The sequence below is a fragment of the Melopsittacus undulatus genome, chromosome 2 (assembly GCF_012275295.1).
Source record: "Melopsittacus undulatus isolate bMelUnd1 chromosome 2, bMelUnd1.mat.Z, whole genome shotgun sequence".
Lineage (NCBI taxonomy): Eukaryota > Metazoa > Chordata > Aves > Psittaciformes > Psittaculidae > Melopsittacus > Melopsittacus undulatus.
Genome location: NC_047528.1, coordinates 6,014,650 through 6,039,641, shown reverse-complemented (window position 1 = coordinate 6,039,641; position 24,992 = coordinate 6,014,650). Strand labels below are relative to the sequence as shown.

Sequence of the window (24,992 nt, the reverse complement as noted above, 5' to 3'; positions counted from 1 at the left end):
TCATCACTATAAACTCACCAATAATCAAAGGAAATGCAGACCTGAAGCTGGAAAAACCTGGTTTTAGAGGTAACAAAGAGCACAGAATAATACCTAACATACAGAATAATACCTAACATACAAAAAAGGCACCAAGTATGGAATATTTGGATGTGAACTGAAGGTGCAGGCCAACAGAGAATGTGAAAGTGTGCTACAAAACATAAGAAAGCCCCAAGTGGATGCTAGAGAGATGGAGAAGGAACCATCGACACAAATATCATATTCCTCCCAGCAAACAAATCCAGTATCTGGTGATTTGTCATAAGATCCCATGCTCCTCAGCACCACCACCAGACCAAAACTGCCAACCCCAGGACCCAGAGAAGCAGTGGAAGAGGGAGCACACCATCAGAAAAAGGGGTAGAAACTAAAAATTGTGAGCATAACCATTGTAACTAATGTTTTTGCTGAAACAGTTAAATCTAGCCTAATAATGATTTGATTCTTAAGATTTCAGTTATAGTAACAATGGCCTTACTTACAATAAAACGTATGCTTACTCTTGGCCCATAAACGAGACTTTGAGTGTAATAACCCAAACAAAAGTGATTGCTGCCCTTCAGTTCCTTCCCCTGAGAGAAAACAGACACTGTAAATCTGCATCCTCTAATGCAGAGGCTCATTGAGTTGTTCAAAGGGTTGAGCCCACCTTATAGGCAGACAGGGTTGTCTAAGTTATCCTGCTGTTCTAAGGAGCAGGTTTAAGACTGGCTAGATTAGTCACATTAATTATTGCAACATTAACACTCAGTAACAAACTCCTTTTGCCTACAGATCACGATTTATCATCTTGGGGATCTTGTACTTAAAGGTAAGGTCCCTTCACACATAGCATCTTGACCAGGAAGAACTAATGGAAATTCCCTGTAAGAATCAATCATAGAATCATAGAATAGTTAGGGTTGGAAAGGACCTTAAGATCATCCAGTTCCAACCCCCCTGCCATGGGCAGGGACACCTCACACTAAACCATATCACCCAAGGCTTCATCCAACCTGGCCTTGAACACTGCCAGGGATGGAGCATTCACTACCTCCCTGGGCAACCCATTCCAGTACCTCACCACCCCAACAGTAAAGAATTTCTTCCTTATATCCAGTCTAAACCTCTGCTGTTTAAGTTTCAACCCATTAAACAAAACAAGAAGCAAAACAACTTATTTCATGTTCCCATCTCTGATACTTGCTGGTTTTACAAGCCTCCACAAGAATTCAAACCTGCTCAGCAGCTGCAAGGACCCCATCTACAGGGAAAAGCATTACTTCATTGTCTCTACTCTAAATCTATTAGGATTTCAATATATTCAGCATGGGGCCAGAAACTAATAAAGACAGAAACTATCTTTATAGTTAGGGATACTGACAGTCTTCAACTAATTGCCTCAGTGCACATTCAAAATAGTCCATTTTAGGGTCTATATGAAAGTTATTACATCATTTAAAAGACAGATAATTAGCTTTTTTAAACTGTCAGTATGTATGGCTTCATTTGTAGGGGCAGAGAGGAAGGTTAAAAACATACATCTTGTTAAACTAGACTCTTCCTCCTCTAATAAACCAGCTGCAAAACCTAGTTCTTATACAGATGTTACAGCGCTGACCGTCCTGTTGTCAAAATAGACAGAAATAATGGTGCTCCTATTTTACCAAAGGCTTTTACATTGAGTAGTTGCTAAATTCTGTCCCTCCTTCACTGTGATAAAGAAAACTGTTGCTATAGCGCAAAGTGACACCAAACAACTCCCTTTCTCTGGGGAAAGAACAGCCTGCCTCACCAAGTGTAGCAGCTTGTGACAGGTCTTTCTCTCAGATTTGAGCAAAAATAAAGCAAGTTTCAATTTTAAGCTTTAAATTCTGCTATGGAAACCTGCATAAATAGACATGGAATACATCTAGTCTACTGCTGGCTGGCAAAGATGCAAAAACAATTCTTCTAGGTCTGTACATTATTAAGACAACCCTCTCACAAAACCCTCCAGCTATCAGTAAATGAATCACTAAATCTCAGTCAAGAGAAAAATAGCCATTTTAGGGAATTGACTGTGATCTCAAGAAGCTCCTACTTACTTTGCAGCACAGGTGAATTGGAAATTGGAAGAAACAGTGCTACCACCTTCAGATGAATAATCTCAGTGCAGTACACATGGCTGGATGAAATCCCATGGTGTGCTAGTAAGATATAGATGGTATCCACCTCTTTTGGCAGGCTGGAAAATAGCACACAGGCGGTACATGCCCTGTATGTACATGCTGAGGTCTCAAAATACATCATCAGGGTCTCTGAGAACTGAACCAAGGGCTTACAGGCTCCTGCTCCAGCCACTGCACCACCAGGAACAATGAAGGGTGAAAGCTTCAGTTATCCTCTGGACACAGAGATAACAGCAGGCCAGTGTTCCTGCTGGTGTAAGCACGTAGGCATGTGTGTAACAGTTATATACAGAATACCCTGCATTTCAGACAAGACTTTTCACTTGGAAGAAGTTAGTTATGTACAAACAAGTTTGAAGCATCCATCCAACTACAGAGCAAGTCACTTCCTTATGCTTGTGATCAAGGTATTCCTCTTTCAACAGACACACCACAGCAGTGTCTCTGGTGTCTGTCAGAAAAGAAGTAATTCACAAAACTGATACTTTACTTTTTTTAAAGAAATAAATTTTAATGATAAATATTCAACATTTTAAAATGACATTCGATCTCAAAAATCATTCCTTTTTCACAAACTCTTGGAGATCACAGTGTTAACAATATATAACATTTCTTCATTTAAGACAGAACAGCCAATATAAAGTGATTTGTAGCTTTCAGTACTGTTCATTCAAGTCTGCAAGTTCATAAACCTGCAAACAAACAGAATTATTTCCTCAATAAAGAGGAAAATCACAAATTGCATAGAACATTAGATTCCTGCATACCACCACACCAGTCCCCTAAAAGTGAGGGATGCTGCTTCAATGCCATCACAACAACTTATGGGCTACACTGTCTCCAGTTTTCTTTCCAGAGGAAATATGCAGCTAAAAAGAATATAGGACTGGGAAAGCTCATACACATGCTGAGCAATTCCCTAAAACTTATGACCTGCTAAGACAATAGTGATGACTGAGGGACAATGGAGCTGACTTATTGAAGTCCATATGGTATTCTGTCACACGTCAACTTCATCATATCAGTGTCTGCTTCTATACAGCTCCATGATTTAAATGAATCATGTTCAAGAAGCATGTCTTTTTCTCACTTCAGGATTCTTTTTTTCTGCTGATGATGCCTTTAAATTGTGTTTCAGGACCTTATCCAATAGTATACAGCTTTTTCCTCAAGTGGATATACTTGAAGGACACAAATATGCAGGCTGGTGTTTATGTCCCCATTCTTTACAGCAGAAGTATTGAGTTCTCCTGGATGTTGAAAAGTGCCACTGTACGAGTGATGCAGCAAACTGGAGTGGTCAATAATGGTCCTGCAGTGCAGGCTGATGACTGAAGCTGAACTGTGAAAAATAGCAGAGTAGAAGAACCTGTCAAAGAATGAATATGATAAGTACATTGAAAATTAAGCACAATATTTTATTCTTTTATGTATATAAAAGCCATTCATTAGGTATTCAATATAGGAAAAATATTAAATAGGAGACCTTGTCAAACCCATGCACACTGTACTGACTAATAGTAACTAAACCTCACAAGGTATTGAGAACATTTTGCCCAGTGCTACTGTGACCCTCTATATCCTACTAGCTCCAACACGAGTTAACAGTGCTTAAAAGTCCCAGCAATAATCATTCCCTTTTCAAACAATTGCCTTGACTTATGCAGCTGAAGAATGCTTGCTTCCTAATTAAACTTTGGTACATATTAATTCTTCCTGAAAATTGGCAGGATAAAAGTCTGAGTTTGCTTCAAAGATAACTTTATAGACTATCAAACCAGTTGTCCATCCCTCCAAACTGACCATGTCCAAAACTACTCAATTAAAATAGGAAACTTGATTGAGGGGAAAAAGAAATCTCATTTACATAGATTGTTATAGCTCATAGGTTAATAAAGGAAGAGTTCTGCCATTTTAAAACAGCTCTAATGAAATGAAGATTCTTCTCCCTCTTTCTTAGACCTTCAGCAATCATTTGGAAAGCAATATGTTTTTCTGCACACTCTCCTCTAACCAATAGACCTGGAAATCAATGGCACCAGCAGAACAAAAACAACATCCTTAATTTCTGTTGTTGCCAGTGAAAGTTCTTCCCATTTACATTATTCATTTCTCATCCTCAAGTAAAGAGCCAAGTTCAGACAGCAACTGCTAAGCCCATTGCCATTCTAAAGCACCACATCATTTAGCAGGCATACAAGCTTGGGAATGGGGTTGAGTGCTGAGAAGCTCCTGCAAGGCTGTTAGAGGACTGCAGCCATTTCTCTTTTCCCATTCTACCTGAACCTCCTTTCATGGTGGAGATGGATTATAACCTCATCTTTTCTCTGCCTGGAAGAAAGTCACAGGATAGAGGTATCTCCATGGCATCCAAGTGTGCCATGGAAAAGGGGTGCTTCTTCTCTAAGAAAGGCAAGTCCATTGATGGAGAAAGGAACGTTTTCTGCCTCTCTGTGCCTGTAAGAGTGTAATCAGCCTGCTCTGAAAGCGACTGTATTTGACCCAAGATGAACAAAAGCTGCTATGCAATGCTGTTTCACATCATTGTAGCCACCCCATCTTGCAAACTCAACACTCACTTTGAGAACCTGATAAATCTTAGAAGGGAGAAGACTGGGTGACACCAGCACAGCTGCCTGTTGGAAAAACTGTCAAACCAACCTGCCTGATAACACCTTCTTTCTAGGACTACAGTCACACACACAACACACAATGCCATCTTCCTCCAGAACAAGTCTGAGCAGAGCTTCCCACAATACCACAAGCCAGAGGCCTCTCTGTTCCTGTGGGATTTCTGAAGAAAGCTTGGCCAAATTAACAGCAAAAGGAGTTTTACAATAACATCATTAACAGTCTGTTACTGACAAAATCATTAGCATTCAGCATGCTCAGATGCAATACTCCAGCTAAATAAACTAAGTTAGCATCATCAGTTAAATGTCTAAAGTGCCAAATTAATGTCACACTGCATTACAGAGGAAAGTTTAACAATTATAAGACTGTGTGTTAAAAGGAAGCTTTTCCCCCTAAGAGTTCATCGTTCTGCAAAGGATGATAAGAACTTCAAGGTTTAAAAGCTAATCAAACCAGTGAGACAAAGCAAGATATTTTCCTATCCAGATTACACTGAATAAGAAGCTTTCCCTGAGCAACAGCTCCACCTAAAATCAAGCATTGCCAAGTAACAGAAGGGTGGGGGTTTTCTTCAAGAATCCTTTAATGCTGCTCTTTCCCACAGTAGGAGGATACTGCATCTCCCTGCAATCCCTGTGTTTCTCATCACTCTGCTGCTCTCGTCCCGCGATACAAATGTACTTTCTCTGTACTCTGAGAATCCAGGACAAATTGTACTATTAATCTTGTTTATCCACAGAATATATCAGACAGTAAGTGGATTAACTTCCTATACCCTGCCTTAGCAATATCTGTTAGCATTGATTAAGAGACAAAGATTTAGAACAGTAGATCACTTTATAAGACAATTTTGTCTTTAGTTTCTCTGCGGCACTTGCTGGATTATTGCCAGTTTTGATTCAGTGGTGTGGACAACATAGAATAAATCATAGACTGGTTTGGGTTGGAAAGGACCTTAAAGCTCATCCAGTTCCAAGCCCCTGCCACAGGCAGGGACCCCTTCCACTAGAGCAGGGGGCTCCAAGCCCCTGTGTCCAACCTGGCCTTGAGCACTGCCAGGGATGGGGCAGCCACAGCTTCTCTGGGCACCCTGTGCCAGCGCCTCAGCACCCTCACGGGGAACAGCTTCTGCCTAAGAGCTCATCTCAGTCTCCCCTCGGGCAGGTTCAAGCCATTCCCCTTGTCCTGTCCCTACAGGCCCTTGTCCAAAGCCCCTCTCCAGGTTTCCTGTAGCCCCTTTAGGCACCTGAGTTGCTCTAAGGCCTCCGCTTAAGGAGCCTTCTCTTCTCCAGGCTGGTCTTCACAGCAGAGGTGCACCAGCCCATTGATTATCTTCTTGTTCTGTTGGGGGCCCCAGAGCTGAACCATTAAAAATTACAAACCACTGGAATTCATTCTGGCAATGTCTTTGATTATCAGTCCTGAGATCGTGCCTTTTTTAAAGGTACCTATGAAAGAACTGCTGAACATCCCTGAAGGAGCATATCTTACCTTTTCTTTTCTCATCAGTGCAACAGGAAGACTTAAATTCAGCAGCCTTGTAAACCCTATTACAGTTCCAGTAAGTCTTCAAGAGCTGTAGCAAGATGTCAATCCAGTAAGCAAATAATAAGTGACAAAATGAAAAAAACAATGTTTCCTGGAACAGGTTCTTCCAATTTTACGAAGATTAAAACTTCACATGTAGTCTTTCCTAAGAAGTGAACAGGTTTTCATCTGAGTGGGATGTATCCTTTCCTCTTAGAGAGCTGCATTTGAACTCCTGAAAACCATATTGTTCCAATTTTGTATAGAGGGAGGGGAATAAAAGACCCAGCTCTTATTAAATGAATGTAGAAGACAAACTTCTAGGAAGCAGATTTTAATACAAATGGAATTTTCTGTACAAAGTGCAATTTCTATCAGAAAACATAAAAAGGAAGAAGAAGCAAATGACACTATAGAAAGGAAATAACCACAAGCCTTCATGTGTGCATTGCCTGGATGATGAGAACCATTGAAAGAGTTATGCTTAGACACATGGTGCAAACAATCACAAGATAATCTCAGAGCTGAACTGTATTGAACTGTTAATGCAACTTATTTAGAAGGGACAAGAGAAAAGGACACTGCAGGGCACACATCAATAAGTTTGTCTGATGGACCAAGACAAAAAATGCTGGTTTCCAGTCTGCTTTGAGACAGGAAGAAAGAAAAGATGAAAAGTTTCAAGAGTGAGACATAAAATACAAGGCTTGGAATTTCTGGCTTGTGAAGAGACTGCCATTGCAACCTGCTTTGGGTACCATGCCAACCCCTCTGACCCATGTATCGATAACCATTGCTCTAGAAAGTCCAGGTAAACAATTTAACTTAACTAAGAAGCAATGGCAAAGAATAATGCAGAGCTCAAGGGAGTGAGAAAAAACGAATTTATAGCAATATATTATTCACTAAAGTAGAGTATCTTTTATTAATCACTTCCAAATTGGTAACTGCAATAAACAGGAGCTAACAGAGACATTTAACATCAATTATTCTTCAAAGATCATAAATAATAGAAGGAAAACAGGGATCCTTCCTGTGAAAAACCAGACAGGCAGTATCTCTAAAATACAGTGGGAGCAATGAAAGTGGCTTTGTAAGAAGGTGACACACAACTACTTTGAGTTTCTGCTTCCTGTTTGTATTAAGAAAAACATTTAGGCTGCACTCACTGAACATAATTACAGATGCTTTCAAAGATCTTTAAATATTTAACTGTGCAATCTTCACAGTATCTCTGCTCAATTGGTGCTGCTTTGTACCCCCAATTTACATCAGAGAAACATCTTGTAAAGCTTAGTTTTAAAAGTGGTTTTGTTTCTTTCATGTGGCGCTGGGAACTGCAAAAACCTCTGTATAGATGCCTTCGCAGGTGCAGCTTTGTAGATGCAGACACAAATGAGAGGTTTTCAGCTCTTTGATTATCACTGCCAGTCAAGCCAATATTCACTATGGGCTTCAAAAGGTGGATGCAATTAAGTAAAAGGACAAAACCATATCTGCAAATTTCCAGCCTGGCCTGAGGCTCGTTCAGAGCTCAGTGTGGAGAAGGGCCTTGCTCGTATCTGCACACAGGAGGACTTGGCTGTGCCAAGAGCAGACTTTGCAAGTTCTTGGCACTTCACCTCTAGCGCAATCTATTGACGGGTGCTGCTTTTCAGAGCCAAATTCCTAAGGCAGAGGGAAGGAAAGGCAGGGAATGGGCTTATTTTAAACTTGACATTTCAGCAAAGAAAATGTACAGAATAATTGCAAAGACTTGCAACAAGCACAGGAGATTTTGACCGAAGAATTACTGGTTGACCGAACACTAGGTTGAGAAGCTCTGTACAAAGGAATGTAAAAATAGTATAGCCAGACAAATGAACCTGGATGTTCCTAGGACATACTATTTTTTCATAGATGATCTAAAAGATAAGTCACCTGTGCCTTAATTAAAGTTTTAGGAGTTACCAAATAAAGAGTGGCTGCCAGACAGCAAGAGAGAACAAAAGGAGAAAATGGAGCTTCTGCTTCTAAAGCACATGCACAGAACTTTGCTTAGTCTTACTGGGTGTTCTGCTTGAGCATTTGGTGGCACAAGCTCAATCTTACATGAGATAACATTTAATGAAGCTTATTTTCATTTTTAGGCAGAAACATAATGCCTAATATTTGTTTTATTTTAAGCCTGACACTACCTATTGGGTCTACTGGGTAACACATAAAGAGAGAGCACAAACACACATATATGAATGCACAAGAGTCCTCCATACTGCTGAAACAATAACTCTAAAAGTGCAGTGTGGTGAAGGCCTCATGGCAATGGGAACAATTATACAAATATAGAATAGTTAGGGTTGGAAAGGACCTTAAGATCATGCAGTTCCAAGCCCCCTACCATGGACAGGGATGCCTCACACTAGATCATGTCACCCAAGGCTCTGTCCAGTTATATTGGTTTACTGAGTTGTGGACAGGGCAGGTTCAGCAGGACTTGGAAACTTAGGATAAAATTTAGTTGACCAGAAAAAGGCAAAAAACAGGCAATAATAGTAATGTAATAATAATACTCAGAGATTGAAGTAATACACAGTGATTAAAAATATGAGATGAGACTTTACAGAATGATAGGCATAAAATACGACTTTACAGATGTTTATGCAGCAATGTTGCATAACATTAGTAAATGGTATTTACTACTACAATGCTGCATAAACACTAGTGAAAGCAATTTAATACATACAAAATTCTAATTCCGGAAGTATTTGACACCAGTGAAAATCCAGTAGAGGAAATGTTGGCTATAGTTGGTAATAGCATTGCAAAGGAAAAGATTAAACAGAGCATGGCTGGATGTTTCCTTCACAAAATGGATCCTTCACAGGCAAGAAGTTTAGGAAAAGGCTACAGTGGAGGAAACCCCAGGATATGTTTGCTCAATACCATTGATGTTTCAACATCTCCACTAGAAGGCTTTAAGGGAGTGCTTACTTTGGTTAGGAAACTCTTCTGATCAGTAGCATCATTTCTAACCAAAGAGAATGATTATACCCTCACTAGCTGCTCCCTACCTCGACCACTGACTGGTTGTCCAGTGCCACAGCACCTGTGCAGTGAGTGACAGACATTATTGAATCAAAATCCTCAGCTACTTGTCCCAGAAGTAGCATTTTCCACCTACTCCATACTCGTATGATTAGAGCAGCTAATGCTCCAGCTTTTTTGCACTTCCAAACCCAGCAATAAAAACATCTCCATGGGCTGATTAAATTGAATTTAGAACTGATTTTCTTTGTTAGCATCTTTAAGTTTCCAAATCATAGCTACGAATGAATAAAAGCTGGCCTGCTTTGTACATGACCCGAGTTAGGAGGCTAAATGGGGTCTGATATCTACTTGGAACAAAGTGGAGGACTCAATGGTATTTACTATTACACATACACATGTGGAAATATCTGTACAAAGAGATTTATGACTCTTGCTACACCAGAAATCCTTGGGCCAGATTTTGTGAAGGCACATAAATAAGCCAGCAATATGGCCACTGGGATTTACCAAAGCATATATAAAACTTCAGAATTCAAACTCTGCCAGAAGTCTGTGTATGCAGAGATGTTTTATAGATCCTACTAGCTGCCCTCCTGCAGATACAAGCACCTAAACATCTTTGTCATTCTGCAGTGAGGCCCCATGAGGTTGCGATGAGACAATATATACCACACCATGATTTCTTATAGGGCAAAAACATCTGGAAGCTGTAAATATGTAAGTTGTCAAGTCTTTGGTCCACAAATCCACTTGAGTTAAGCTGAAATTAGTGGCACCTAGGGGCCTATGTATTTTTGTGCATCCGGCCTAAAGCTCCTACTTCATGCTAAAGTTCTTTACCATGACAAAAAATGGAAGAACAAAGTACTAACAAATGCACAGAACTGTCCCTAGTTTGTTTCTCAGATGTTTGTGAATTACTGGATAGGTTCATTATTAACTGGCCAAGTCAGTAGATGCTCTGTCTTATTTGTGGATCCTTTCTGGAATCCCATTTGAACTAGATCAAGCAGAGTCACACCACAGAATCATAGAATCATAGAATGGTTAGGGTGAGAAAGGATGTAAGATAATCCAGTTCCAACCCCTGCCACAGGCAGGGACACCTTCCACTAGAGCAGGTTGTTCCAAGCCCCTGTGTCCAACCTGGCCTTGAGCACTGCCAGGGATGGGGCAGCCACAGCTTCTCTGGGCACCCTGTGCCAGCACCTCAGCACCCTCACACTAAAGAATGTCTTCCTTATATCTAACCTAAATAACCCCTGTTTAAGTTTGAAGCCATTATCCCTTGTCATTGCTTCCAGATGCTCTTGGTGTGGTGAGATATTTTCTATACGATTAAGTAGCACACAGCTGCCTAAGGTAGCACATCACAGTCAGAGACAACACTTTTCAGATGAGGTGGAGAATGGAAAAGCTGATCCATTTGTTTGTCCCAGAGTAAATCTTGTAAAGGATTCAGCTCTGTACCTCACCCAATAACTAAAGCTTTTCCAGCATATTTAACCTCAGATTTTTATCCTCTGCTTTTTAAGGTCTTCCAGAAGGGCAAATTACTGGCAAAGTGGTCAAATGCCAGTTTCTGGACCCAATCAAGCTTCATCATCAGTGTTACCTTATTTCAAAGTGGAGTTTCATAAGCAGTTTTCCCTATAGCACAACCATATTTGCTGAACTTTTAATTAATTCAACATTCTGGGGCTATGAAAGGCCAGAGTACTTCTACACATGATGTAAAAGCAGGACATTTCAGTAGTCAGAGAAATAAACCTGTGATTACAGAAAGCCTCAAGAAGCAATGGGATGTGCCTACTACTAGCACTGTGTCTAGTAGTAGATGCCTACTACTAGGATGTGCCTATTACTAGGCAGAGAATCATTAGCATTTATGAAAGACCAATTCAGACAGAATAAAATATCATCCCAGATGTAAATGACAATGCTATAAATCTTTGTTAACCTGATTCCAACTTTGAAAACTGTTGACTCAACACAGCACCTCCAGTTTAACAAGTTCAGGGTCAAAGCCATATGCTCTGACAAGGGTGTGACATGAAAAACACTCCCTGTGACATGGTACAGAAGCACAAATCTGTCCAATGCAATCTGAAGACGGGTGCTGGCAGGCAGTGCTGATCAGCTGGCAAACACCTACATCTCAGGACAGATAAGGTAAAAAGTGTCCAAAAGTCAACATATGCCAAATGATACCATCGTTCTTCAACTGGCATGCTTCAATTATTGAATACAAAGGAAAACTGCGGTAATGCAAAGCACTACTGCGTGGTAGTTATGGGAAATGCTGACATTTTAAATAGTGGCTAATAGTGTTCTCAGTTGCTTTTATGTGAAAAAAGCAGATAAATTAAAACTTCCCACATACAAATTATACCACTGTGCTGGCTTTGGCTCGTGGGGTAGAGTTAATTTCCTTCATAGTATCTGGTATGGGATTGTGTTTTGGATTCGTGCTGAAACAGTGTTGATCACACAGGGATGTTTTTTGCTGTTGCTGAGCAGTGCTTACACAGAGTCAAGCCCTTTTCTGCTCCTCACATCACCCCACCAGCGAGTGGGCTGGGGATGCACAAGTAGTTGGGAGGTAACACAGTCAGGACAGCTAATCCCAATTGATCCAAGGGATATCTCAGACCATAGGACATCATGCTCAGTATATAGAACTGGGGGAAGAAGGAAAGGGTAGATGTTGGGAGTGATGGCATTTGTCTTCCAAGGTCACCCTTCTGTGTGACGGCACACTGCTGTCCTGGAGATGGCTCAACACCTGGCTGACAATGGGAGGTGGTGAATGAATTCCTTGGCTTGCTTTGCTTGTGTATGCAGCTTTTGCTTTACTTATTCAACTGTTCTTAACCCATGGAATTTACCTTCTTCAAATTCTCCTCCTCATCATGCTGGGGAGCAGGAAGAAGTGAGGGAGCAGCTGCATGGTACCTGGTACCACCACCTCCTGCATGGTACTTAGTCAGTACCACCACCTCCTGCATGGTACTTAGTTGCTGGCTGGGGTTAAGCCACAACAATGTCTAAGTTTCAAGATCTCTCAGTGAAGATGCTGGCACAGACTTCATTGTGTTGTGTTTCAGTCTGTTGTGAGTGCATTGACTACCACAGAGGGAACGCAAGCACAACATATTACTGAAGGACATTAAAGAGTGAGAGCATGGCAACTTTGCTGCATGTACAGCTTTGACTTACAATGTACAGAGGATACACTGAGAATTGTAAGAATAAGGCTAATAGGCTCGCTGAAGATAGAGGATTGCTGAAGGGAAGAAAAAGCAATCACAGAAAGCAAAATTCAATAGCAGGTCAAAGGTGTAGTAACTGGTCTGAAAAGAGCTTTGCATCTCTGTGGGGCATGCATATGAGTGGAATGGCTCAAATCACAGAGTGTCTTAAGATAATTAAAGCAGATTTTCAGTGTCCTCTGTATGACTGAAAATGTCAAGGTCACACATGTGGAGCATTCATTAACACACACACACATAAACAGAACAAAAAGAATTTAGCAAAACCTGATGCTGAGATGTTAAATATTTGATGAGGAGAGTGCAGTGCATACCACAGGAGCAGGTCACATCGGTGCAAACTGATACAAGTGCAGGCTGCAGTGCTACCTATGACAAGTAATTCCATAGTTAGGGAACTTGCTCCACGTTTATATCACCAGAAGAGGTGAAAAGAATTTGTTCCACTATTTCCAGGGAGTGAAAATAGCAGCTCAAAGACACTCGCACTGAGAAAAAAAATGTATAGCCTAAAAATGCACAGAAAAGCATATCCACAGAGGGAAAAACTGACTCACTATATTTACATCGACACATAGGGTTGACATTGAGATTACTCTCACCAACCCCAAAACAGATGAAGCATCCCACCCATATCAAGTATTGACTTAAAAATCATTGAGGTTACACCTAACCCAAGTTCAGTGTGGCCTCTTACTTAAATCAAGGGCAGGTAGCAGGGAGACTGTAGCTGGCTGATTATTCCTGATCATAAATAGGTCACATATCCCAGGGATTGAAGGGCAAAAGAGATAAATAGGGTCAAACATCGTCTTGTCCATGGAAAGGCAGCAGAGATCCAAGGTGTAAGGTTAGTGGGAGCTCATGGCCAAACTGAGCTATCGGTATGGTCACAAAAGTGTGGGATAAAGGAAGGATCTGGGATGGGAGCAGTCGCCTCAAGAAGTACTGCTTGGTTCACTAGCGATACCGAGGAATTCCTCTGCAATTCTCCTTCCACACATGGAACACCCTCCATAAGCCCAAACATTGCATTTAACTGTGACCTATCTCAGAGAAAAAGCACTGAAACCAAAACCCCCAAATTTGGCTATCAACACTAACAGCTAGTTGGGAAATTGTGAAGAAGAGCAATTTTTACTAGGATCAACCAAAAAGGCAAAATTCAAACAAAAAATAAAGCAGTTGTGAAAATGTGTATCTTTTACTTAAAAATTCATTGCAATTTTGCCGTCTGACTGAAACCAGAATTGGATGGGGATTTTGTTCTCTGATTTTTCAAACTGTTCCATTTGCTGTTTCATTTCCAGTTATATTAAACCACACAAATTTGTCAAGACTCCTGACTGCTTTCTCTTCCCTTGCCTGCTCTGAATGATGTACTGAATGCAACAAATAAAACACTTCGATCCTTTCCACGCTTTTACATCTCAAATAGAATAGAATGTTTTCACAATTTTCACTCAAAGCATTTCATTTTGACCTTATGAATATGAAAGAAATGACCATGTTAGCACTTTGAAATCAGATGGTTTTGATTGTTCATGGGTTTTTATAACACCTCAGGCTGAGATACAACTCTGAGTTCCCATTTCAGAGCCCCACTACTATAATACCTTTTCCCATACCCCCTCCTCATGGTTCCTGCAGTCACTGACTCTCCTCACACAGGGGTTTCTCAGAAAAACAACCTTCCTACAGCTGCAAAAACACCTCCAGAAGCATCTCTTGGGATAGTAAGTTCCTTACTTACAGATAACCACCATATTACTACCTGTGGTAGGGAGAGTGGGCTCAGATAGGGAAACCAAGGCATGCATTTAAATGATCTGCCAGTCTGAAGGTGTATGGCAGAGTCCAATTTGACACATGGGGACAGGGATAAGCAAGAATCCACTGATTTACTGCAGCCATCCAATTCTCTATGATATGAGTTAATATTAATGTAGGGGAGGGGGACAGCCTGGTTCCTTCTCCTGACTGAACGTTCCAGCTACTCAGTTATGACTATGATAAATGATACCACTGACTTCAAGGAGCCTTGTGAGGAAGCAATGTCCAATTTCTTTCTGCAGTTGCAAATAACCTGTGTTCCGCTGGGGAAGATCCAAATGCATTTTACCTATCACAAAAAAGCAACAACTCTGAAGTGTTAAAGCAAGCAAGAGTGTAAGACAGAATAATTTACACACAGAACCCCACCACAGGCACATGCAGAACCTTGGCTTTCACTTATTTGTGCCTAACTAAGATGCATTTTTCTCTGAAGGGATGGATGTTACAATTTGTAGCAGATATAATAAGGTATAAAATATAGTCTGGTTCACATCCTTGTCTATACTACTGTGTGTGAGGGGCAACCTATACCCCTACTCCTATCTATTTTGTCATTGACCTTCATTATGCAGCCAGCCCAATCAAGCAGGAGCTGCAATGGAGGCCCCAAAGACCTCCTCAGGAAACCAGATGGTGTTCCCATTGAGACTCTTTGGGGAACGAAACTGGCATTTCTGAAGCTCAGCCAGTTTCTGGCAGTATCTGAAGCAAGTTATCAGTCAAACATACCATGCTATAGAGACACCCAAGACAACTTTAACCATCACTTATTTGTGTATTATTTAATAAGTGTTTTCACTAAGAAGCAGTTCTCCTGAACCCAGGAGTTTATGGGTCACTGGTTTTGGCAGCAGCTGCAGTCAGACAAATGGAATCTTGTATATCATGGAATGCTATTAAATGCTAAGGGAATCATAAGTGTCTTCTGTAGTTCTCCTGTCCTAATTCTCTTGTACATTGAGCTGAGCTGCAGAAATGGAATCCCTAATGTGTCTCCTGTGCTAGAATGAAGGCAGTAGGGAACTCAAGAAGAGTCTCAGGGGAGGAGAAAACAGTATTTCCTTTTTACACAGTCAGCTTGGAACAGTTATAATGAAAACTCTGTATCACAGAATGGTTTGGATTGGAAGGGACCTTAAAGACCCAACCTCCCTCTGCCATGGGCAGGGACATCTTCCATTAGACCAGGCTGCTCAAGGTTCCTCATATTCTTGTACACTTGGTAAAACAGAATATGTATTAATGGTTGTGGCAAAATGGCCTAAGGCAACCACCCATTCTGCAATAATGCCTTTCAAATGGGACTCAGCTCACTGCAGGGAAAGACTTTCGTAGTCTTTGTAGTGATCTATATCTGAGTTAGTGGTCTAGACAACATTTTTAACCAGCAGAGAGAAACAGACTCTTCTGTGCCAGGTTTCGTCTCATCCTGAGAGGATGATTCACACCTTAACAGAGGTTATTTCTCTCCAACAATAATACAAGGACCCTTAGACAACCAATTCAGAGAAGGTCACTGCAGATCTCCAAAATCCGGAATGATGAAGCTTACCCTGACATCATGAATTCAAAATCCATCAGTCACTGGTAAAATTCATATTGTGTCAGGATGATATTCTTCTCCTTCACTATCCATTATTATTCCACCCCATCCAAAGGCAATTAGATCATTTACACACACATATATATATGCATACACAGAGGCTCCATTCACTCTCAATCTTTACTTTGCAAAGTTATGCTTCCTTTCAGATAAAAATGAGAAGAACCTGAAAAAGATAAATCACCCAAATTGAGATGCGTTGTACAATCACTCTCCTGACCCTTTCACTCGTGCATTTCCTTTCCTTCTCTTGGAATTTCCTCTTCAAAGTTTGAATCTTATGACTTTTCACTTTCTATGCTTATCCCCTTTTCACCTTTTCTTTTATTGGCCATGTTTTCTTCTCCCCCTCACTGGGCTCACTTTGAATTCAACTTCCTTAGGCCATCTCCTTTACCGTTTTGCCCAGCCTTCTTCTTTGAGTCCCTCTGCCCTTTTTATTCTGAGTTCCTTGTATCCTTTATCAAGACACTGAAATAATTTCCCCAGGAATTTCTCCCCGTCTTATTCCTGCCTGTTACGGTTTCATAGAAGAAAGTTAGTAAGGCTTAGTTACCCCAAATCTGTGATTCTATCTAAACTATTTGATTACTATCCTAACTGGTCTCAGTGACCTGAGTACCTCTGCATCATTTAGACAGTTATACTAAGCATATTTTATATCATGATGCACAGCTATAAAATACAATATAGAATCATAGAATCATTTGAGTTGGAAGGGACCTTAAAGCTCATTCAATTCCAATCCCACTGCCATGGGCAGGGAGACTTTCCACTAGAGCAGGTTGCTCAATTAATCAAATATAAAATAAAGATTTCCATGGGTAGAGACACTGAATCAGAGATAAGGTGATCTTTATTAAGTCAACAAGCTGCTGAATAGCTAGTATATTGCAGAAGACAGTACTTGGTCTATGATATTAAGACCCCTCATTCTAGCTAAATAAAAATATTATGAGTAAGCATGCAGGGGAAAGAAGTACATGTGCTGAGAGTAAAGGTTAAACCCATTCAGATCCTTTCAGGGAGTTACTAAAGATCAGTTCTGATAAGCTAATGCTTTCTGCTAGGAATAGGTTCCCTTTGATGCATGTAAACCTGAAATGCAAGACATGCACAAATAAAAGAATTACTCAAGTGTGCATTAGGAAAGCATTTAGAGCAAGTCCGCAAGATAAAGCAGACAGAGACCTTTCTGATTTTATCTGGGTGTAAGATGAATAAGTCTGGGGTTTATCTCTTCACTTATTTCTGTAGAAATATTCACTTCTATATATTCCATTTAGTCTTAAGTAACCAGTTTTATTTTCACTTTATCCAAGAGCATTCTTCTCCCAGGAATGTCACCTGAGGCACTGGGACATTTTAACTGCTATAAGAAAGAAAGAAGTATCTTAAAATGGCATGTTAAGTGGTAGAGCTTGACATGCAAAAAAGACATAACAGAGCACAGCTGAACCAGTAGTCTTATATAAACTTTTAAGTGTTCTTCTAAACTCTTGTAAAGAGCCTCTTTACACCACAAACCATCTCCATCTCCATGCATCCCAATCCTATCTTCAGACTCTTCCTAAGCTCCCACGACCATCTAACAATGCCTGCATGCGACACCGTAATCTCCATGTCACTCTCCCCACAGTGCATCTTTTTCATTACTGAGAATTTGATCCTTTTGTTACACAAGCTAAATCCACTGCAGAGTAATGAAGTCCTTCACACGCTATTACATCTAGAGGTAAAGGGTTAGGGTTAGGGTATAAGAAGTGCTCTGAAGTGTGCTTCTTTCCTGCTCATCTACAACAACCCAGTTTGAGCAGAAATTCAGCTGGGGAAACTAGCAAAAATATAAATGTGTCTGCACAGAGAAACATCCTGAAAATGTCAGCCTTACACTTCACAAAAAGATATAGAAGAACTTAAGAAATAGCTGCTGTACCCTGCCGATAGCCTGTGGATAGCTGTCAATACAGACATCTCATGGACCACTGTTCACTGGCCATATAGAATAGGCACAGAATCACAGAATGGTTTGGGTTGGAAAGGACCTTAAGATCACTCAGTTCCAACCCCCTGCCATGGGCAGGGATGCCTCACACTAGACCATGCCACCCAAGGCTCTGTCCAGCCTGGCCCTGAACACTGCAGGGATGGGGCATTTACCACATCTTGTGAGAGGTCAGCAAGAAAAGCTCAGTGAAGACTGTTCCACCTTCTCTGGTCTCTAGAGTAAACTAAAACATTTTGGTGCTGATTACCTCCACTAATTCAGAATCCAAATGTGAACAAACTTAACCTTCAGTGCTGACGACAATGTGTTAAGGATGAGAGAACCTTTGATTCCTCAAGAATATTTTCCATTAGATTAAAAACAGTTGTTTTTTCTTAAGGGGAAGATAAGGCTTGGTGGTTATTGAGCTTGCATTAAGAAAAATCGAAAAAGGCATAGCAGCAAAAGAGGAAAACACTTTCTTCAGGTATAATGAGCATTAAATTAGCAGTTTAATGATCTCTGTAATTCTCTGAATTCAAGAAAGGCATGTGGTATCCAGCTGGCCAAACAAGATTTTGACTATGTGCCACAACAAATGTAGACTCTCATTTAATGTCTGTGGAACCAGACCAAAACATGAATACAGATTTCACAGCAATGGAGTGAAAAACACTTGTTTGGTTTCAGGTCATTGAGTTGATCTTTCACATGTTGCAGCTGACAATCAGATGCATTTTCAGCTGTCAGAACGTGACCTTATTCTCTGCCCAATCTGGTCCTTACTGAATGGTGACTGAGATGCTGTAATTCACCTAATTTCTGACTTTCTGTTGTAAATGAACTGTAACTGGGATTTAGTAATTGGGAGTAGAGGTGTTTTTACCTCAAGAGAGAAGGAAAATGTGCTTGCCATAGAAAGATAATCATTGGATTAAATTAATAAAAATACCACAGAAGAAACTTCCAGATTGGTGAATATATTAAGAACATGAAGTCATAAATTAAATCTGCCTTTGGTGGTTTTATTTTAACAGAGTTCTAATTTAGGAAAGTAAAAACTGGATGTAAAGTTCCCATGGGCACGTGTTCTGTCTGCTCACACTGAGAATATGAAGTAATTTTAAATGATACCTTTTCAGTTGCTCATAATGCATTGCCACATGAGAGGACTGGTCCACAATTTTGTCCCCTCAAGAGCCAGATGTCCCTATTTATTTTCTCAGACTATTACTTTCCATTTTTCCTCTTCATTTTCAGAGAGCTGAAAGAGAAAAGAAAGGAACATCAACTCTTGCACTTCATGATACATTGTCTTCATGAACATGTATTTCTTACACTGTGTTATAGACTGTTCTTTAGTTACCAACTCAATAAAAACTGGCAGATGCAAACAGCTTTGTGCTTCAGTGTAATTGCATAAGAAAAATATGTTTATTACGAAAATATTGTGCAACTTAATAAAAGGATGCACTTACCATAAGCTTAACTTTGTAGATGGAGAAACGTCTTTGATCCCTGTTACATGAGCCAGGCGGATCAGACTGCCTAATCTTTAGGGCATCCAAGGACATCATACGCAGCAGCCGCTGGCACTGGGTGGGAGATGGTTCCATGTCTGGCTGCTTTCTTTGTGAAGCTATCTTGAAAATGAAGAGATTTCTTTTGCTTTTTTATCACCATCTTGCAAAAGGCACAGATGCAACTATTGGCAGGATTTCCCTCTCACGGTATTGTTCCATTAATGTAAGTGAATTTTGGGTGTATTTCATTTTCTTTCGGATTTCCTGTCTTTTAGGCTTACTTAAATCCTAATCTAACCAATTTCCAGAAGCAGACAACAGGAATGAAAAGAGCAATACTGCATCTTATTTCCCAGGATTTGTCTATTCTGCTCACTTGTGTTCATCCTTTGGGTTTCCTCATGAAGAATCACCAGTGTTTCAGCTAAAGACAGATCTTCTAAAACCAGAGATGCTCAAGTGACATATTTCCTCTGAACATGACAAGCTAGAATGTTAGAACCAACTAACCACATAGAAAAAAATTTCCCCTCTCACTTCACAGGTCTGTATTGACCAACAAAATGTCTTGAGTAAATGTGTACTGGGAGAAGTCTGAAGAAATAAAAGCAATCAAACAAACACAATGAACAGAAAGCATCCATAGCTATACAGATCTGGTCCCTGTTACCAAGCTTATATAGAACTGTCCACTTGCTACCTGCATGGCAAGATCAGCATCACGGTTAGGGTTACCCTAACAATATGGAGAGGAACTTGTTAAATCGAACATGCTTACCTGCCCCTGGCTACTATGCAGGCAGCATGTCAGCTACCCACACAAGCACAATGCCTGCACCCATGCACAGACAGAGAAACAGGCACCTATGCCAGATTCGTCTCTTCTCAGCTATAGTGTTGACCTGCCCTGTTAACTACACCCAGAAAGGTTTGTGCATTCAAGTGATACAGAGCTAAATTCATGGAAATTTGATTTTGTAGCACAGCTACAAATAAAACAAAACAAGTACAGTAGAGACCAAATAAGAGGCTGTCATCCTGACCGGGAAGAAGAAAACAGCCTCTGGCTGTAAAGAAGTGGACTTATGCAAACACACAGTGTAGCTATTCCATCTCATCAGTTAATAGTTTAAAGATGGCAGAACATCTTTCTTGGTCAAAAGGATATGTGCTGGCACAAAAGGAGTCAAATGTAGAGGAGTTTTCTGAAGAACAAGCTCCAGGGGTTGTGCAACATGTGCAGGAGGTCAGGACACAGTTTTGAGGGCTAGAAGGAACACCACCAGCAGAACAGAGACTGACTTTGCATTGCCCCTTTTACCCCACTGGAAATAGCTGTATACAACTGTATATGAGTTGAAATGCCATTTCTCAACACCAAAAAAACAATTATTAACTTCCATGTTAAGACAGAACTCTTTGGCATATTTATAAGCCTAGATTTATCTGGATCTTGTGAAAATATGGCCAAAAACCACTATGCCTATCTTCCTGCGCATCTTCTTCAGAGCCTGCCTTTGCTGGACTGTCTACCCTTCCCCTGCTTGACTGTCTATCTTTCCTTACATTACAGTGTGAGGTTCTTTATAGCCATGGAAAAATGCTCTCACAATTATTTAGTGATCAGTATCCTTTTCAAATTTGATTGAGGCTCTTAATCAGTTAAGACTCAGAGAATACCAATGGCACTAGAGTCACAGAACTGCCTGTTCTAGGAGTTTCCTCTTCCAGAAAGTTCTTGGATATCTCTGATGTGTAGAACACAGAAAAATATGCAAATTTATAACCTACAACTATTTCAAACACCGTATAAACAAGCCTGAGTCAGGCACTGCTGCATTCTATCTTGCTTGGGAAAAATGTAGAGTAGTTGATTGAATTCATAGAACCACAGAATGGTTTGGGTTGGAAAGGACCTTAAGATTATCCAGTTCCAATCTCCCTGCCATGGGCAGGGACACCTCACCCTAAACCATGTCACCCAAGGCTCTGTCCAACCTGGCCTTGAACACCGCCAGGGATGGAGCATTCACCACTTCCCTGGGGAACCCATTCCAGTGCCTCACCACCCTAACAGGAAAGAATTTCTTCTTTATATCTAACCTGAACTTCTCTTGTTTAAGTTTGAACCCACCATCTCCTGTCCTATCACTACAGTCCCTGATGAAAAGTCCCTCTCCAACATCCTTGTAGGCAATTCAGTTAAGTTGGACTAATTAACTTAAAGTGAAGGAAATGATTGAAAATTCAAATTTCAGAACATAGATAGAATGGAAAACCTGAGCTATTCACTTAGCAGCTAGGTCAAGTTGCACATATTGAAAGCAAGTGGGTACATGTATCTCCATTCCCTCAAGCAGGAATCTATTTGTCAGCTTACTGCCTGGTTCAGTGATATATAAAATGCCTTTATATTTTCCCACAGGAATTTGGAAAAGAAAACATTCAGCATTAAAACAACACTTGAACATGCTGCTCTCCAGTTACAACACAAAATAAGAGTGCAAAAGTTCCCCTGGTTAGAACAGGGACACTTCTTGGGAAGGAGACACAACTTCCCAAGGGATATGGCAGAATCAGGACTCAAATACCCCTGAAGCAGTACTGGAGGAGGAATTGGATGAAGTTGAGTTATCATGGTTTAGTGTGAGCTGTCCCTGCCCATGGCAGGGGGGTTGGAACTGGATGATCGTAAGGTCTTTTCCAACCCTAACTATTCCATGATTCTAACACACTGGTGTTGATATCTGGGCTAGGAACAACTCTGGGAGGATGCATGGGTGTCCAGCATGGAGGAATGACCAAAGAAAAGATAGTTAGAAAATTTAAAAGGAAGGATAATCCAATGGCTATGGCTTTTTCTTTAGATTCCATTAATAATATTGGGTCTAGTCCTCTCGGAGTAAACTTCAAAATATACATATTAGTGATGTAAAGCCCTTAAATATCCTGTTGGATGTAATGTTTCCTTCTAGTGATCAGGGCACCAAACCTGACAGAGATTAAGGACTGTCTGGATGATGCTCTTAGCCATATGGTTTAGTTTTAGGTAGTCCTGTGAGGAGCAGAGAGTTGGACTCGATGATCCTTATGGGTCCTTTCCAACCTGAGGTGTTCTGTGATCCCATAATTCTTTTCCAGCCATCAGTCCTTCCCCAGTATGAATGTCACTGATAAATAATTTTGGTTATTTCAGATCTATTAGCCAAAAAAGAAATATAAAATAAAATAAATCACTCATGAGAAATTTCTTCCAGATCAGGATTCCTATAAATCCCCTATTTGGATTTATGTCTAGTTTAAATCAGATCCATTCCATTTCAGTTAAAGAAATCACCTGTCAGTTCTGCTACATTTTAGATGAGTAACGTATAAATAATAACCTATATGCAAACCCCTAATGGAAGAAGAGCTATAAACTATTCATGGGTTATCTGTAGGTGTGCAGATATACTTCTGGAAAGCACAGAGGGTGTCTATAGCTCATACAGATGCTCTGACCTGAAATCACATCTAAAGAAGCTACCACTGCCACAGCTCACCACTGACCAGCCACTGAAAGACTGTCATGCGCTGGTAGACAGTGATGGATAAATTGCTTTCTTCATATGCTTTGCTCACAGTATTCCTGATATATCACAGCTTGTGCAAGACTTCCAGCGAAGGCTTGCAGGCAAGCAAACAGCAATCATTTAAAGCTGTCAGGAAGAGAATCAGCTATAAGCAGAGACAGCTGCCTGCAGCATCACACCCAAGAAAACACATGGGTCCTTGCGGTCCTTGCTGGAAACCTAGACCATGCCCCTGTCCAAAATCAATTACTTGCTACTGACCACAGGAAACTTAACACAAAAAAAATGGGAAACCAAATTAAACCATGAAAAAACCCCACACTGAGGGATGTGGAAAAAATACAGAGAAAAAATAGAGGAAATAATGTAAAAAAACAGGAAAACGGTGAAAATAAATGGGTTAAAGTATTGTAAGTGGTTTATGACACCAAGGAATTTAGGATTTATGCTATTATGGAATTTATGTTTTGTGGTGCTGAGGATTCTGCTGATGGCACCATCCTAGATACAGAATTTCATCTACACACCAGTTTTATTTCCCTTTTGCTACCATGGTCATGTCCCCATTTATAAGTGGGAAAAACTGGGAAAACACAGACAAGTGCAATACCATGACTCAGGGATGATATTCCTGTTGCCTGATACACCATTTGGATCCTTCAAACAATGAAAAACTATAACATTTTTTGGACCAGAGATTTCAGATTTCAGATTGCCTTTATTACATAAACCAACATAATCAGAATTAAAGAGGCACTCTTTTGTCAACTTATTCTTTTGCCAAGAAAAACCCAAACCCTGCCTGCTTAATCTTGTTCTCTCTCTTGCCTCAATTTCTTCCTTAGACCATCACTATAATAATAGTGTTGTTGCTATTTAAGATGTCCACTGAGTCAACACACTGGGAAAGGTGTCTGTTCAGGAAGGTTTATAACTGACAATGTTTTTACAAGATGCTGAATAGCACTTCCTTTCTTTAAGCTACTGGATTGCTGAATCTTCCTTCTTTCTATTCACTATGTGAACATGCACATTTTCTGCTTTGTTTGGGCATGAAGATAAAGAGGCATTTACATTACCTATTGTGCTGTAATGGGTAAACGTCAGTAAAAAAACTGCATGGCAATGCAAATCTTGAGAGAATTGTTCTTTCCAAGTGCTCTGAATATTGCTCTTATCCTTATGAGCAAGGAGTCTATGTGAGAACAATTCTGCAGTTTCCACATGGGGCACGTCACTGGCTTAATGAATGAAACTCACAAGTCCCCTTTGCCAAGATCTTTCTTCTGATAGACACAGAACGTGGGAGTGGTTGAGGTTGGAGATCACCTACCCCAGCTCAGCAGGGTTAACTACATCCTCAGAGCTTCATCCACTCAGGTTTCCAATACATCTGAGTAGGGAGACTCCAGTGCCTCTGTTCCACCACACACACAGGGACTGGACACTGACACAAAGACTGCATAATCATTGACTTTCACAGCTGACTAGAGAAGCAAAGGCAAGAAAACTCATAAAATATGTATGACTTAAACCACAGCATGACTTGCAGTTTAGTACAATACAGTCCCTACCTAGTAATGTCACAGAAATTGCTGAAACCAGAGCATATGCTCGAGTATAATCAACCTATTGTTTTAATGTGACCTTCTGATTCAAAGTTCACATGAAGACTATCCATTCCATGGCTTCATTCTAATAAAAATTCAATGAAATAATCTTTTTAACTACAAATCTCCATTTTCCTGCTTACTTTTATGAGCTAAGTGGGAAATACAAGCTGCATCCTACAACAGTGCTTTAAAGAACCCCAGAGGCT

The 24,992-nt window shown here is 40.4% G+C and overlaps 1 protein-coding gene across 4 annotated transcripts in view; it reads right to left on the bottom strand.

Annotated features, from left to right (window-relative positions):
• Positions 1–2,816: 2,816 nt before the first annotated feature.
• The window catches only part of LOC115945608 (disks large homolog 1-like), a 61,568-nt gene continuing 39,392 nt past the window's right edge, over positions 2,817–24,992 (bottom strand). For all 4 annotated transcript variants that reach the window (XM_034072957.1, XM_034072958.1, XM_034072951.1 and 1 more), the window contains exon 4: positions 2,817–3,561. In XM_034072957.1, coding sequence (XP_033928848.1) covers positions 3,419–3,561 — 143 coding nt within the window. In that variant the 3' untranslated portion in view covers positions 2,817–3,418. The remainder of the gene's footprint in view (positions 3,562–24,992) is intronic.